General features: G+C 36.9%; 2 protein-coding genes and 1 long non-coding RNA gene across 3 annotated transcripts in view; 2 read left to right on the forward strand and 1 right to left on the reverse strand.

Moving 5' to 3' along the window:
- The first annotated feature begins 1,786 nt into the window (after positions 1-1,786).
- On the forward strand, positions 1,787-9,739 carry LOC109036080 (tubulin beta-2B chain). Its single transcript, XM_019050004.2, has 6 exons — positions 1,787-1,961; positions 2,918-3,029; positions 3,625-3,820; positions 4,419-4,578; positions 6,166-6,373; positions 7,608-9,739. The coding sequence occupies exons 1-6, from the start codon at positions 1,905-1,907 to the stop codon at positions 8,213-8,215; spliced, it is 1,341 nt and encodes a 446-aa protein (XP_018905549.1). The 5' UTR covers positions 1,787-1,904; the 3' UTR covers positions 8,216-9,739.
- LOC140225385 (uncharacterized) lies at positions 8,840-14,044 on the reverse strand. The gene is made up of 2 exons (XR_011900504.1): positions 13,726-14,044; positions 8,840-11,904 (listed from the first exon to the last, which is right to left on the reverse strand). It is a non-coding gene; the product is annotated as an uncharacterized lncRNA (long non-coding RNA).
- Positions 11,899-16,738, forward strand: part of LOC109036079 (uncharacterized) — a 43,630-nt gene continuing 38,790 nt past the window's right edge. The window contains exon 1 of the mRNA XM_019050003.2: positions 11,899-12,561. Within this exon, the coding sequence (XP_018905548.2) occupies positions 12,396-12,561 (166 nt within the window). The 5' untranslated portion in view covers positions 11,899-12,395. The remainder of the gene's footprint in view (positions 12,562-16,738) is intronic.

A 16,738-nucleotide genomic window follows, 5' to 3' on the forward strand; every position in this document is an offset into this window, starting at 1 on the left:
TCACCAATAATTCAGTCCTTTCAAAAACTGTTTTTATGGGTCTTTTCCTCTAGGTCCCCCTATAAATGAAGCACAAAATTGAGTGGAAGTGTTGTTTGAAGGTCAGTGAGAGTCTAGGAAATCAGAATTTTCAGGATATTGTTATCGAAAGCAGGAGTGTACTTCAAGGTCTTAATATTAGAGGATATGGAACCTATGAGCCAAAGGACCCAAAATTGAAAGGGAAATTAAAGTAAATGTCAGCAATATTATGCTTCCTCTTTTGTTGTTGTCCAAACATTAATCTCAGTCCCTCTCAGTGTGCCATTGCGATTTTCAATGAATGCCGCATAGTTAATTTTGAAAAAATTGAAATTCTAGACAGGAGTTCAGAGAATATGTAAGACCCTACCATGCATACGAACAGCTGAAATTGATGAGTGTGTAAGAAAATTTTTTGATGAAAATTTTTCAGTAATGAATAGTAAGAAAAAACAAAGTACACTGAATTTTAATTTTTTTGGTTCAAGCGTAGGCACTTTTACCGTCTTCCAGAAGTGAGGAATTTTTTTAGACTGACCAGAGGGGATTAAGTCATGTCCCCCTACATTTTTATCAGTATGTAGTCGAAAGTTTCCACATCGAGCTCCTATGTCGCCGTTTTTGCGATCATAACCCTGGAAATAGGTAGAACAATTTAAAAAAAAAAAAAAAATTGCGGATTTCTTATAAGAAATCCTCTTTGCAATTTTTTTTTTGAGAGGCGTTATTTTGCCACATCAGTATACTGATGTGGCAAAATAACGCCTCTCGTAATTCACAACTGGAACAGCGCAGAGGCTTCAGGTGTTGCGCTCTGGGTGAAAGGTCTGCGGTTTTATTCCCATTTCTGTCACAATTTTTACTTTTCCGTGGGATTTTCTTCTTTCTCTCAAATGCATATTTAGGTAACCATCTTTTTTGTTATCATGGATGGGAGAAAAAAACAACAATTCTCAGCAAACAAGCGCTATTAAAATTGAGTAAGTTATAAACTTGGACAGTTCTTAAGGGAAATTGGCACTGAAAGTAGGCGCTTTTTTAATTCATTTCAGTAAGGGGGAGGGGGGGGGGGGGTGTTCCTGAGATTTACTTTGATTTATTCCAAAAAAAGATAGAATACTAGAAATATCGGAGGATGTGAAGTTGAAGAAAATCGTAATTTTAGTCGTCAAGTTGTCACGGTTCCTACTATTGCCAGAACTTAGATTTCTTGGAAGTTTTTATCTGATGATTTGGAAACAGCCCATTCCTTGCAGCACTTAATAATACCTCAAATTAATAATGGTCATTAAAATGCGCGCGAAAAACTTCAGTGACAAATAATGCAATTTTATTACATAACGTTGATAAATTCAGTGGTTTATAGTCGAGGGGGTCAAAGGCCTTGCATTTGAAATGGGATGGGATCAGAACTGAGAACAAAGCCTTGAAAATTTAGCCGTTATCAAAATTTGTCCGTTAATTTGAACCGCGACGCGAAACCCGCCGCGAGGTCACCTGATAACGATGACGTAATCGCTTCATTTTGATTGGACGTTAGAATTTCGTGCACAAAAAGTAGTTCTAAGGTTATTAGTCGTTTTTTCATAGTTTGTCCCATAAATAAGTTTAGTTACAATAAATTAAATGAAAAATTACAATTTTGAAATTAAAAATAATATTTTCAATCGTAAGGATTGAGCGAAGATGATGAAATCCATTATCATTTGAAATTTTCGTTGCTGCGGAATGATACAATGTTTATTTTAACGGCTTTTCTTGTTGGCGGCAAAATTCATTGTTTTGCTGAAACCGTCAAAACGTCCGCTTGCTGTGCCTAGAACTGTGTACCGCTCTGTGAAATTTTAAGTTTTACTTGCTCTTATACTCAAATTTAACTCAAAATGCGTGAAATCGTTCATCTTCAAGCTGGCCAGTGTGGAAACCAGATTGGTTCCAAGGTAATTTCCATTTTCCCATACAATTTAACTTTAACTCAGCTTCGGCGTGTGGCCTCCTAACCTGCGGGGTTCTTTATTCTTCCAAGCCTAATACTTTTATCCTCCATTTATTAATCGTATTTTCAACTATTTTCTCCTTACCGAACTTCTGTTCTTTAAATGATACCTCCGAGCACCGATATTCACTATTTTTATCAGCTGTTTTTGTGACCGCAAGCATGGTCACCATCATCCATCTCCCAGGTTTCTCTTACGTTTTCCATTATCTTCCTCCTCCTGTAATTTACCTCCACTCAGCCGCTTAAATTCTATAATTGCATTTACTATTGCAGAGGAATTCTCTGGCTGTAGGTATTACGCTTGCTTAGTATTGTTCTGGGTTGGCCTGAGCCTGTGAGCGAAGGTTCTGTTTCTGCTATGTAAGAGAGTCCGTGCTGGATAAGTTCATGCACTTCCAGAGTGCGAAGGAAGATCGGCCATCTTGCTCCTTGCATTTACTTTATATGTAGAGTGATTTCAAACAATTCTCTGTTGCAGTTTAGATATGCGCCAACTTATTTGTCGAGGGCTGGAGTATATTTGGTCAGCTTGTGTAAATTTTTACGCCTTCATCTGTGTTTTATGAATGCCAACTAAACGTATTTATTTTAAACGGAACTACGTTTCATGCAAATCCTATGCACATTGTTCCTTCTAGCATATATACGTCCAATTTTCAATGCAAAAGCCATAAAATTTTGTTCCGATAAAATCTTGAACAGTCTGTTAGTATTTTCCTTGCTGAGTTTGTAGACACTCTAGAGAGAGAAACGTAAGTCCTTCAAATCATCTTGGCTGTTTTAAATTCGTATTCTGTTTCTCATTTCTTAAAACTACTCAAGACAAAATTAAATCAAAATTGTTTCCAATGTTGATTTTAGGATGAAAGTAATTTTGTTCTGTTTGTTTTTTTTCAGTTCTGGGAAGTCATCTCAGGTGAACATGGCATCGACCCCACTGGTAACTACACTGGAGACTCAGATCTTCAACTTGAAAGGATCAACGTTTACTACAATGAATGTGGAGGAGGTTACTATCTTTATTTATATTTTGTTATATTATCAATAGCCAAAGAGCGAAAGCTCATATCTCCATCCCAGAGTTTCAAAATTTCTGCCATGATCATATTTTTTGAAGAGAAATGAGTCAACTTTTTAGCTAAAAATTTTTACAGAACATTCTGTCAACAGAGAAGAAAAATTACTGAAGTTTTAAAGATATTATGTGACTAGTTTTCCATAGACATAATGTAGAAAGTATGACTAGAAGTCAGCAATGTTGCAAACGGAGGTTCGGGGTTTTGTGCTTTGGCTATTCATATACTTGGTTGCTCTAGAGAAAATTAAGTTGTCAAAGCTCTACACAGCCAAAAAATAAAATGTTCATTCTTCTTAAAACACGTGTGTACAGAAGAAAGCGGGACTTCCTTACCCTCTCCAGATTTCGTATACTAGAGTCAATGCTCACATAGAGGGAGGTTTTTTTGCAATTTTGGTTTGTGTGGACTTAAATGCATAGTCAGGTAGAATGCATAGAGAAAAATTTTTATGAGGAGATAGTATGACGTTGGATTAACTTCTAATCTGGCAGAACAAATGTAATAATATTTCAATTGACTTTTCAGGTCACAAGTATGTGCCTCGTGCAATCCTTGTCGATTTGGAACCTGGAACCATGGACTCTGTACGATCCGCTGCATTCGGTCAGATTTTCCGACCTGATAACTTTGTTTTTGGACAGAGTGGTGCCGGCAACAACTGGGCCAAAGGACATTATACTGAGGGCGCTGAATTGGTGGATGCTGTTTTAGACGTTGTCAGGTAATATAAATTATCCTCCCCTAAAGCCTCCGAGTTGAAAACTCAAAGCAAAAAATTTCGATTTTCATAGCTCCAATTTTTAAATTCTTGTGATAAGTGGGGTTTCTGCCACTTACTTGAAAAAAAAGGAATTTGATGTTAGCTCCGGAATTTTCACTCCAAAGAGCTCAGTGAAATTAGTCACCCGGAAGAGGAGTTAAGAACTGAAAGCTGCCTGTGTCCTTGTTTCAAGTTTAAACTGCTAACTACAGCAATTAATCCTTGCTGATGTCTCAGGTAAATAACTTCATCAACTTTTTTCCATTACAGTTGTCAAGATGTCAAAGAATTACTTTTTATTTAATACATGAAGCAGTCAAAAATTTTCATTATGTGGCCGTGAAGTATACTTTGGAAAAATGTATCCACTTTAATAGCAGTCACAATCTCTGCTTAATAAGGGGAAGAAGTTATTGCACTTCTGTCGTTAAGGAGCTCATCAACTTGTTTTGTTCCCAAACTGCAATTGGAAAACCATTGAAGTAAAGAAGAACATTGGAGAATCTTTGTATTATTTTTTTTCCCCTCAACTCTAACAGTGTTCCAAATTTGTTCACAGGAAAGAGTCAGAAAGCTGTGACTGCTTACAAGGTTTCCAGCTGACCCACTCACTTGGTGGCGGTACTGGATCCGGAATGGGAACGCTCCTTATCTCCAAAATCCGTGAAGAATACCCTGACAGAATCATGAACACGTTCAGTGTTGTCCCATCCCCCAAGGTAATCATCTTCACCGTATAATTTGATCGTTCAACTTTTTTGTATTCGTTCACTTCTCTTGGAATGAGGATGTTTGTTTGAAAATGTCAATGATTATAACACACTGAAATCTCAGGTTAAAGAGTTCAGTCGTGTAAATGTAACATTTGATGTCTCATATCAATCTAGAAACTTTGCCGTAAAATGGAAATTTATGGTGTTGTAGAGGACTCTTACTGAAGCAATAGTTTTGTGTAGAAAAGTTAAGGGAGTCATGAATTCCTATTTTCGCTATGTAAAATTAAGTGGTGCTGAGGTACACTTTTCCAAGCTCTCCTAGGTAGATTTTCAGATTTTTTGCTTGATTTCTTAGACATTCCTTCCGCCTTTAGAAGAGAGGGCTATTGGAAAGTCACAAATTAAAATTTTTTTGAATTCCTGAGACAAAAGTAAATAAATTTTACCCATAAAGGCCCTTCAGACTGGATTTATTTTCCTTTCTGGAGGGTAATTGCAGAAATCCCGCTTGTCTTTATTTAAAGGAGAAAGTTAGGAATAAACACAAACGAAGTTTTTGAAAATCCACCCAGCAGATCCTAAAAAAAGTGCTCCGCAAAGTCATAAAACTTTTTTTTAGAAAATCTTTTTTTTTAGTTTCGAATACACACAGGAACGACACTATCAGGGTGCCAGATTGCATGACCCTGTGTGTCACTAAATGTTGCATAACTGATGAATTAATGATCAGGTTTTAAGAATCCCTGTCTTGTATTACATCTGATTATATGTACAATTTAGTTTGACCAAGAACTGGAAAAAAAGAAGGACATTCTCCTTCATACCTTGACATTTTTTTCTACTCATGACTCTCCTAAATCTTAATCTTGATAGAAGCACTGATAAATTGCATAATGGCTTTAGCTTTTGATAATGAATTTCCAGACTTTTTCATAATGATTTATAGGTGTCGTCAGGGAAGATGACTGTCAAATACTTTCTGCTCAGACATGTGGGTGACTCGGCTGTTGGCTGCTACATTTCCATTAAAAATAACACTTACTTACTTTCCCCAAAGAGTGGCACCTTATGATATCTCAGGGTTGCAAAAAAATTGGGCTGTGTAAGTGATAGAGTAATAGTAGGTTATTCTCTGCAAAATCCAGGTGAAACTTGCATGCGTTTTGCCAAATTGCAGCGATGTCTTCACCAAGAGCAAAAATAAGGTGATCAATCTCGAATTTCGGAGGAAAGATGGGATACCCTTGTTGATTCACAAATTTTTTTTGGGCATATACGTCTTTGTGGATTGTAACAAACAGATAAATTCCAATGTAAAACATTTTGAAACAATGATGTAAGCCTAATCATTCATAAAAAAGAGGGGGGGGGGGGGGATAAAAACTTAGTCTCTTTCATCTTATAAATGTGATAACCATTAAGAGACCCTACGCGTGCCCTGATTGGTAGCAACCAACTGAAGCACCTTCAACCTGTGTAGAAATGGCCAAGTAGGCAGATCGGGTAGAAAGCAATCGACAGCCAACTTGCCTGACGACACTTCTAACTGTACTCACCATCTTGCCAACACAGTATTCATCTGGTTTTCAGGTCTCAGACACCGTTGTGGAACCTTACAACGCTACCCTGTCAGTCCATCAGTTGGTCGAAAACACAGATGAAACTTTCTGTATCGACAATGAAGCCTTATACGACATCTGCTTCCGTACACTGAAGCTCTCAACCCCCACCTATGGTGATCTCAACCATCTCGTCTCATCAACTATGTCCGGAGTTACAACCTGTCTCCGATTCCCAGGTAAACATGCATGACCACTCCCTCGATGTTTAACCCTAATTTATGAAGATTTTATCGTACTCATGTAGGAATTCAATATTGGGACATGTTTCTTGCAAGTCTGCACTTGAACAAATAAAAAAAAACTGATGAACAATAAAATAGAAATGCATATTAACTGGTCATCTCATCTTAGAAACTCAAAATATTTTTTTTAATGATGTCTGCAAAGTTTTCAAGACTAAGTCTAATTTATACGTTATTTTTCTCTGAACTTTTTTGGTGCTTGGAAGTACTTGAATTCTAAAAATTGAGAAAATATAGTCGAATATGTCAGACTTTACTTTAGGAAAAGCTAAATCTAGCCATTTATGTTTAATACCTATGGAAAAATAAAACTAAAATGAATACTTTTTGGACACAGCATTGAAGTTCGTAAAAGTTTTGGTAATCAATTTTACTGAGACTAGTTAAATTGCTAAAATGCTGAGACTCGGTTTTCTCAACATTTTTACAGGTTTGAAAAATTGGGAATTGCTGGGGAGTTACATCAGGTCAGGGAATCTTGTGGAAAAGTCTAGAAGTTTGAAAAATCTTAAAATTTGAAAAAATATCAGCACTGCCCACTCAATCAATCTCAACCTGGTGTCAGGGTTCAACATTCCTAGTTAAACTCTGAAAAGTGTATCCAGAGAAATATTTTCTGAAAAGGAGATGAAATTCTTGTTAACTGGATGATTAATACCCGAGAAAAAGGCTCTTATTTTTCTTTTAATTAGAGTGACATTACAACAATAGTCTTTTTACAGTTTCTTAACTTTTATCATCTAGGTCGGAGAAAACCCCTTGAACAGGGTGTCTAGCATCAGGAATTTCCTGATTCTATCAGGATTTGAGGTCAATCAGGATTTACTCCCGATTTCAACAGGATTTGAGGAACAAGCGGTAGTAAAATCGGGATTTGAGAAAAGTCAGCCGTCCGATCGGATTTGTTTATCAAGCTATTTTTGCGAAGTTACATTTTTCTCTGCTAAAAATTAGGGTTTGGGAAAGTTCTGAAATCAAAATTTAGCAGTCAAAAATCAGGGTTTCCCAAAATGAAAAAAAAAAAAAAAAAAAAAAAAAAAAAAAAAAAAAAAAAAAAACTAGACTCCCTGTTAAAAGTCAGGAAATATTTCTCGCTGAGTCTGTGGACATTTAGCTGTGTTGAAATTTGCTTCTTCAATCCTTCATTGGTTCCTCTTTCGTTTTCCAGGTCAACTGAACTCTGATCTCCGCAAATTGGCCGTGAACATGGTTCCCTTCCCACGTTTGCACTTCTTCATGCCTGGTTTCGCACCTCTCACCGCCCGTGGCTCTGTCAACTACCGTGCCACGTCTGTCCCTGAACTCGTCCAACAAATGTTCGACTCGAAGAACATGATGGCCGCCTGCGACCCACGTCACGGCCGATACCTCACCGTCGCTGCCATCTTCCGTGGTAAGATGTCAATGAAGGAAGTCGACGAACAGATGATGAACGTACAGAACAAAAACTCCTCCTACTTTGTCGAATGGATCCCATCCAACTGCAAGACCGCTGTTTGTGACATTCCACCAAAGGGAATGAAAATGTCTGCAACATTCATCGGAAACTCAACCGCGATCCAGGAGCTTTTCAAGCGAGTGTCGGAACAGTTCACGGCTATGTTCAGGCGCAAAGCTTTCTTGCATTGGTACACAGGCGAAGGCATGGACGAGATGGAATTCACTGAAGCCGAGTCCAACATGAACGATCTCGTGAGCGAATACCAGCAGTACCAGGAAGCATCAGTCGATGAAGATTGTGAATTCGAAGAAGAAGAACACGAAGAAGAAGCCTAAGTGGCACTAAGCGATATTCCTTCTAAACTCATCTGTCTGTGTGCACCATGTTAACCGGTCCCTGTTTCCTTCATTTCTTTCAGCTCCTTTCTGGATCGTTCTTTTCATGATTTTAAATTTTTGTAAGTAACAAAATCTTAACAGAACTCACTCGCACAAATTAATATTTCTTGACGCGTTTCAGTTGCGGTCAACGAAATAATAGAAGAAAAGAAGTAAAATTCAAAAAAGAAATATTGACTTGTGCCAGTGAGTGACGTTAAAATTGTATTATTCATACGAAACTCGTATAGTCGTAGTGTTTTTTAAAATTTTTGTATCGTCATTATTACTTTGCCAACTTACCATTTATATGTCCTTTATTTATTCTGGTCCTCAAAGTATCAACTTTTTACCATGAAATTTTAGGAGCACTGTTGATTACTGATTTGAAATCAAATTCGAATTTTATGTGTAGATCTTAATTGTTTCAGCTTTCATCAAAATATATATACATTTTTTTTTTTTTTCACCTTCCGTTCAAATATTGTGAAGGCTGTTTTAACTTGATGACTCCTTGTTGGCATCACATGTTGTATTTGTATGTGATATTAAAAGTTAATTTCTCGAAAATCAAAAAAAAGAATTTTCAAAGCTGTCACAAATTAAGAAGTTACGCATGGTGACATCGTGCCAAAAAAGTATGTTCAAATATTTCTTCATGCCATGTGTAGGTACTTATTTAGTTATTATTCTTAAATTACTTAGTATACATTTGTCCTCAAGTACCTTTTACTAATAAGTCATGTTGCTATTCAGGAAAATCTAGAATATTGATGGCCTAAGTCAAAAAATTTGTATCACAGATTGTTACGTTGTAAATCTCCACTCATGTTTTATTTCATTCAAGGAAACCCTCCTGAAAATATGTTTCTCTAGAAATTTTCTGTGAACTTTCTTCTCTCATTCTTTGAAAAGCACAGAAAACATTTGAAACATTTTTGAACATTTGGAAACATTTTGATTAGTTTTCCTTGAAGGAAACAAAACGTAGTTGGAGATTTTTAAATGTTGTAATTGAGATACGCATTTTTCGTATTAAGCTATCGATATGCTTGATGTACTTTTTGAAATACTCAATATTTGTTAGGTGTAATACTCTGATTGAAACTATGTGTTGATCCACACAAATTTAGTATTTAGTCGCGATGCTTCAAAATTCTCACTTTTAGAAGAATTATTGAATGTGTGATTTTATTTTGCCAATTATCAATGCAACGTAATTCTTCCGTAGGCAAGTCGGTCTCAATTTAATTCTCTAACTCTATGCAGTTAATGTATTCTCTCATAAAAGCATTTACGTTTTTAATAGGTGTGAATTTAAATGTGTGTGTATTTACAAAGTACTCTCGGCTCTCAATGCTTGACAGTATCTATTCTTTCAGTACCTTTTTGTAAATAACGTCTTTCATCTAGGACCTGGTTAATTGTGGTTTTCAATTTGTACTGTTGTAAATACCTAATAAAAACCGATTTTGTAATAAATTTGGACTTGAAACTTTCTACTTTCTAAGCATCCCTAAGTACAATGAGAAATCCGTTAATGATTCAATTTGCAACTTTATGTTGACTCATGAATCTTAATTAAACATCCTGCCATAGGGTCATTTTTATAGGAAAAATTGTGTGTCAGACAATTATCATCTCTCACGTGTAGGAACATATCTTGATTGCCTTATGTCAGTTTCTCTCACTAAATTTTTAATTTTTGTAGGTGAAACTTCTCATGTTCGCCTCAAATTTATAATGATTTTTCCTTAAACTTGAGAGATTTGACACTTAAGTTGTTGAGCACATTCGTGTGATGGTTTCCCCCCCAAAAAAATGAAATGCTCTTATAAATATTGAAACAGCATTAACAAGCAGGACTTCCTCTTGCAAGAGTTAAAAAATTTGAAAGAGGACATCAGCAATGAAACGTTTCCACTTGGCACTGTCAGGGTGTCTACAAGTTCGGAAATAGTACTGACTTTTTAAGGGTGGTCCGGAAGTACTGAAAAAGAGCGGATATTCTGCAAGGAGGTCCGGAATTTTTTTCATTTTTTTGTCATTTTAAGCAAGAAATTCAAATTTTTGAAATTCTTCAAATGTCGTCAGTTGGAGGTACTGAAAAAGTACTGAATTTTTCTGTTAAGAAGGTACTGAATTTCTTGGGAATGCACTGAAAAAGTACCGATTTTTGGCCAGCCTATTTTAGTAGACACCCTGACGGTCAAGCTTAAACGTCAGTTTTATTTAGACATTTAATTAAAAAAGGAAAAATTATTAATATTTTCCAAGTAATTAAATCAGCCTTAGCCACTAGGGTGAAGAAAATACTTTTCCTCAGATTTGGTTAAAACAGATCCAGGCTCTTATATGGTAAGAAGCACTTTCGTCACCTTTGAATCAATGTGAAATCTGTTCAACTTCTGGAGAAGTTTTCTCATAAACTTTTAGACCTACAAGCTTGAAATTTTTCAGGCATGTGAATATGACTGTTTCTATTACTAGAACTGGAGAAACAAAAATTTGTTCGAAGAAAGTTTTTTTTGAAAATTGAAAGTTAGGTAAATTTTTCTGAGCTGTATTGTGGCATAGAATAACAATTTATGTGCCTACACTCACAAATCTTGTTCCTTCCAGAGCCCTGATTTCTAGGGAAATTTAAAAAAAAAAAGAGAAGCTTTGAAAGATATCACATTTCAGTTTCTAAGAAACATGCACTGGAAGGTAAGAAACACTTATAATTCAAAATCGTGCTAAAGGGGGGAAAGAGCCATGTAGCTACCTTGATTGACCTAGACAAGCGCTCTTCATTTTTGAAAAACTCCAATTAAAACAGAGAGATAGTAGTAAAGTACACGATGTTGCTCACCATTTTGAAGCTAAAAGCGTCCTCTACGAAAGAAGAAAAAAAGTAAAATTCTTTACGTTTTTGGACGTACTTCTTACCTTAAATACAAGATGCCCCCATAAGATGGGAAAAGTACTGATAAGCGTGACTTTTTCCACACCTTTTTTTTCTTTGTGGAAAAAATGAAGGTAAACATGTAAAATGAAAGATAAAAATGAAGACATGATAAGGGGTCCGAACAATTTTAATTATAAAAACTCTATCATAAAAAAGCAACAGCAGTATGTACAAAAAGTTCAGAAGTGTAGGTAACGAAGAATGAGAACCAGAATTAGTAAAACAAAACTTTTGGACAGACTTAATTCAAAAATATATAATCACACTGACTGTAAATGACATAGCTAAGTAAGGCAGGCTACAGAAATTATCAAGAAGTAAAAATACTTATATACACTTTCAGATGAACTGAAAATAAATAGACTCAAATAAACCGATGGAATTTCGGCCATTTCAAAAGTTATTCTGTTCTTAATTTTCTTAGTCATCAGAACTCCATTCTGATAATCTCAACGACCTCCCCTATTTTCTACTTGATTTGTGACTTTCTGTTGCCTCCTTCTTTAATCGATCGAAATAAATGGTAATAGGTTTTTCCAAAAGCATACACGGCTTTTCCTTTTTCACGATTTTCCGCTCGTGAACGGATAGCCTCATCACAGCAAGATGCGTCATTTCAAATTACGCGCCCTCAAAAAAAGGAGGAGACTGACGTCATTGTTTCCAGTTCCGCCAACATGGAAACTGGAGAAAATAACTGTAAAATTAAATTTGACCTTCATTTTCGAAACACGTCAAAACATCAATAGACTCAAATCAGCGCCGTAAAGTAATGGCGATTTTCTGCTCGCGTGAAGGTTTCACTTTAAAAGTTCTGTGAATTACAAGATGTATCTACTGTGATTACTAGCGAAATTGCAATCGCACAATAAAACAAGTTAAATATCCTCCCCCGTGTTGTGTTAGTTCCCTTTGCATCAGCTCTTAGACGGAAGCCCCTATCTTCCTGGTTTTAATTACATGTCTGCCTCGAGCCTACTCGTTTATTTCTCCGAAAATGAGCCACAATTCTTTTCAAAACGAAAGAACGCCTTTTCGAACCCTTTTTATCCAACGGGAAGTGTCCATTTAAGCTGGCGTGTAAAGTAGTGCTTCCTCCAGAAAATATAGGTTACATCGAAAGTAGCCCCTCCAGGGCTTGTTATTATCTTGTTATTCGTTCAGCCTCTATCGCTCCTCATAAGTCTCATGTTAATTAAACACAAGCATCTAGAGAAGTCAGTCAAAATGAAGAAATTATTCTCCAAAATAGATTCGAGGATAGACAGCACCCCGAAGGAGCCGAATAACTATGTCGGGAAATCGTTCACCGTTGGGAGAACCAATGTTGTTGTGGAAGATGTCATCGCGGAAGGTAAGACCTCACTTCCCTTTTTGCTTTAATCGCATGTCACCTCCTCTATTTTAATGGAAGGTTTGGCATTTGAAGAATTACCATTCGTTTAATCTTACTGCCATTTCTTGGATGGAGTTACATATCATGAACTTTGCATTCGTGATGTCTGGAAAGTTTTACAATGCTCAAGTTTTATCATGCAACGGCTTCGCAGCACAAGTCAGTTTGTTCACCAACAACTCTCTTTACACATCAGATTCAAATGGTGCCATGCAAATCTAAGAGGTGAGGTGGAAACTCATCATCTACTTAATGCGCCCGAAAGCCCATGCTTCATGTTCCTATGAGTATGCTAAATAGGAAGCCTTGTTAGGAGTATTTTATCTCCCATGTTGGTCCTTACAAGAATGTCATGTTATTAAATATGTAATATATCTCTTTACTCTCTGCTTTGACAAAAATTTTTGTAGAATCTGTGTGGTTAACTTTCAAGAATGCTCTTTTTTACAATTCAGTTTAGAATGAACGGATTATGAATATAAGATGAGACTAATACATCTAGTTGTAGAGACCGCATTTGTAAATTTTGGAAGATCTGGCTATCAAGGTTGGGATTTTCTCAGGCTTGCCATTTTCATGAGGTCATGCCACCGTGGAAGGTCAGGGAGAGTCACGGAGTTCCAAAAGTTTTGAGTCGGGGAAAAGCCAAAAAAAGTCAGGGAATTGGGTGAGGAAGAAATTATAGAAACCGCATAAAGTGTTAACCATCAGGCGATTCAGTCAGGAAAAGCCTTGCCATGTCAGTGATATTTTCTAACAAGAACCAAAAGCAATAACTCGATCTCCAGGACCTGAGCCTCAACACCAGATTTTAACTACCCAGAACTTGCTTTCGTTGTCAAGGTTGCCTATTAAGGTAATGTTTACGAGTGCGCATGAATAGTTCCACTCAGTCCAGATTTGAACATGATATTTTAGTTGAATCTGGTCATCAATTTTACATTTTAATGTTGAGCGTTTCTTTCATCCCTAAGCTGAAATTTTTTTGAGGTCGGTATTTTTCATCTTGTTAATGAGGGGAAAAAAATGAAAAACAGGGGATGAAATTTGTTCTACTAACCGCTTAATAGATAGTCTAGGTTTCTTACTTTAAGCAAGGTGCGACTCATAAAAGCTACCTACTCTTTAATCGTTTTTGGGCTGGAACAAGACATCTTAACAGAGTAGTACGTATGCTCTTGATATGCTGCTCGTATGCTGCACTTGGGTGTATGAGTTTAACGCCCAGTAAAACATGACCATGACTACTTCCTCTTTGAAAATTGGGAATGTTATCAGCATCCACAATCTTATCAGTGTAATTGAGTAATCATTTATATTTAAAGGATGCGCTTCAGCGTAACAGGAAAGAGTTACTTACATTTAGTACAAGATTCTTTCTTTTCGTGTCTGAACAAAGAAAGGTCTCTTTAAGACTCTTAAGTCCTCCAATTGTGGATTTGTTTCAAGGTATGGGAACTTAAACTTTTTTTCCTGATTTTTCCGATTAGGTATTAGCAATTTTTAGAGAGTTTTCTGAGACTTTTCATGTCCACCCTATGTTTTTCCTATCAGTAAATGCTGCCCCTCTTGGCATAGTTTCTCTACTCATTATATATTATAAATTTTTCCTTTCAAAAAGCTAACAAAACTAACTAACTTTGTAATCGCGTAAGACGGTTTCCAAAGTCTATCATAGTGCTAAGCTTTAAGAGTTCAGCCAGCATCGATTTTAGAGACCACAAATTACCTTCAGAGGGGTCTACACAGAGATGCAAAATTTCATGAAACCGTACAAAATTATATTCATTGAATTTTTTAAAGCCTCTGCAGTGGACTCAGGAGGTATGCTAAGAAACGCAAGAACGCCTAGAAACAGGGGAGTTTTTACAGATGCTGAAAAAACATATTATGAGTCAAGTTTTGAAGTTTCCCATAAAATTCTCAGATAAGTAATTGTTGCGGGTAGATACGCAGCAACACAGCCCTGAAAAAAACATTGAAATTTCACTCTCAACAAAATGGAAGTTTATGATTCTTCTTGAGCTTCTAAAATTTCCTCTAAAATTTTTTTTAGCATTTCTGGATCCACAGGAATAAAATTCCAGAAAAGCAGGGGAATTTATTTTTTTTGCGGGGAGGGTAGGTATGCGAAATTTTAAATCCTAGGGCTTAGGCTTCCTGGATTCCATGCTTTTTTGGCACGCCTCTGATGCAGATACCTTACTGCCTCTCCCCCTCAGCTCCTTCCGTGATACAGGCTGATACACGCTACAAGTAGTTTTAATGGGAATAAGCTAATAATAATATTTGCACGTACTTATTACTCAATCGCAAGATAACCATTAAGTACTGCCCGTGGAACCACGGGGGGGGGGGGGGGGGTTGAGTAGTAATCATTGGCGGGGACCTCTTTTTACAGGGTGATCCGAAGATCTCGATCGTTTACTTAATCTCTGTCGACGAATCATCTATGATTTTTGGCGAAGGACCTTCAGAATACTTCATTATTAATTTGTTTTTTATGAAACCTGTCTACTGGTACTCCAGTTCGATTGCTCTGAAGCAATCAGTAAGTAGGAGATTTTTCTACATGCTGTGGGTACTGCCTCACTAAGCTCTGAACAGATGGATTACATTTTGCAACAAGGAACCACAATCTCTGGCTCTTCCATGAAAACACCTTCTGCATAGGGAAACCGATGATTCATATGTTGTTTCTAAAATGAGCCTGAAATAGTGGTTCCTTATAGCAAAATGTGGTCTAGATAATAGGTTTATGTACATTTCTGACTGGACTTTCTTCAATTTCTCCTTCAATCTCTCAAAAAAAAAAAAAAAAAAAAAAAAAAAATTGTCGGGATGCATGCTCGAAAAATTTTTCCTTGAAGGTTCATGGAACGATTTTGCCGCATTCATCGTGTTTAGGTCAGCAAGGGAGCGCAGCCCAGATTTCAGGATGGTAACATGTAATACATTAAAGCAAGTGGAGTATTTTTTGGAAAATTGATAATATCGCGGTAAAAATCAGTATAATTTTTCGTCATCGACACACGCTGATCTAAAGTTTCGGTGCAAGAGGAAGAAGGAAAATGCGTCACATGATATCGCTCGAATAATGAGCGGCTTTCATCATAACGCCTGGATACAACTATTCGGCCTTTACGGGTGTCCGTGTTGCATACGCACGGATTGAAGGCGTTTTGACCGTCCATATCCTCGCCGCCTCACCTGTTGTACGCTGCGTGGCAGCTAGTTCCACCGCGAGGAGCCCAAATGACTGAGCGCCTTAAATTCTTTGGATATACTACAATGACGTATCGACGGTGAAACTTCCAAAACATGCATCTCGTTTGCTATGTTTTTAAAAATCATCTTCCTATTTTAATTTTTTTAAAGGAGAATAAATCAGCATCATTCCATGAGATTTGTGCAGGATTAGATTCGAACAGCGAGGAAAAATTACGGAAGTTTATGAGCAGTGGCGAAGCGCGAATGATCAACTGAGGGCTGATTATTGAAATTGATAGACAAAGCTCTAGACAAAGGAGACAAAAAGGATATGGAGGGATCCTATTGGTGGAAACAGGTGGTTGCAATGGACAAAGGACGTAGGTAATAGACTAACTAACGGCAACCCACGAGAGACCCGATAGTTAGTCCATCTTTTCCTCCCATAGTCTATAAGAACTACCCATTTCAACTGATAGGATCGCTCTATACTCCATATGTCTTCTTTGTCTATAGCTTTGTCCATCAATTTCAATAATCGGCCCGCAGAGGAGCTTTGGTGGACAAGGCGCATAAGTGCAGTTTTTGTTGTTTTGAGAAATACGTGTTTGAAGTTTCGAAATTGTATGGATCCTTATGGCGGAAGGAAAGTTCAAACCGACTTTTTGATGCTTAAAAATCGGAATTTGGGAGCGAATTTTTCACAGAATATGCATTTAGACTAATTTTACTCGAAATCATATCTCAATTATTTTTTAAAAAAAAAACTGCACTCATGCGCATGCGCCTTGTTCCCTAGCCCCTCAATTATAATAGATTTTTCCCCATTTGAAGCAACGGTAAAAAATGCGACAATGACCGGGAAACGGTTTGCAGGGGGTGAGTCATGGCGCGTGTGGAAATAAAACCGCGAAAAATCAAAATC

This window comes from Bemisia tabaci, chromosome 9 (assembly GCF_918797505.1).
Source record: "Bemisia tabaci chromosome 9, PGI_BMITA_v3".
NCBI classification, from domain to species: domain Eukaryota; kingdom Metazoa; phylum Arthropoda; class Insecta; order Hemiptera; family Aleyrodidae; genus Bemisia; species Bemisia tabaci.

Excerpts from the sequence above, each read along its gene's own strand:
- LOC109036080 (XM_019050004.2), top strand. The coding sequence starts at position 1,905 with ATGCGTGAAATCGTTCATCTTCAAGCTGGCCAGTGTGGAAACCAGATT. Across the intron at positions 1,962-2,917 it reads GAAACCAGATTGGTTCCAAG|TTCTGGGAAGTCATCTCAGG; the intron begins GTAATTTCCATT and ends GTTTTTTTTCAG. Across the intron at positions 3,030-3,624 it reads CTACAATGAATGTGGAGGAG|GTCACAAGTATGTGCCTCGT; the intron begins GTTACTATCTTT and ends TTGACTTTTCAG.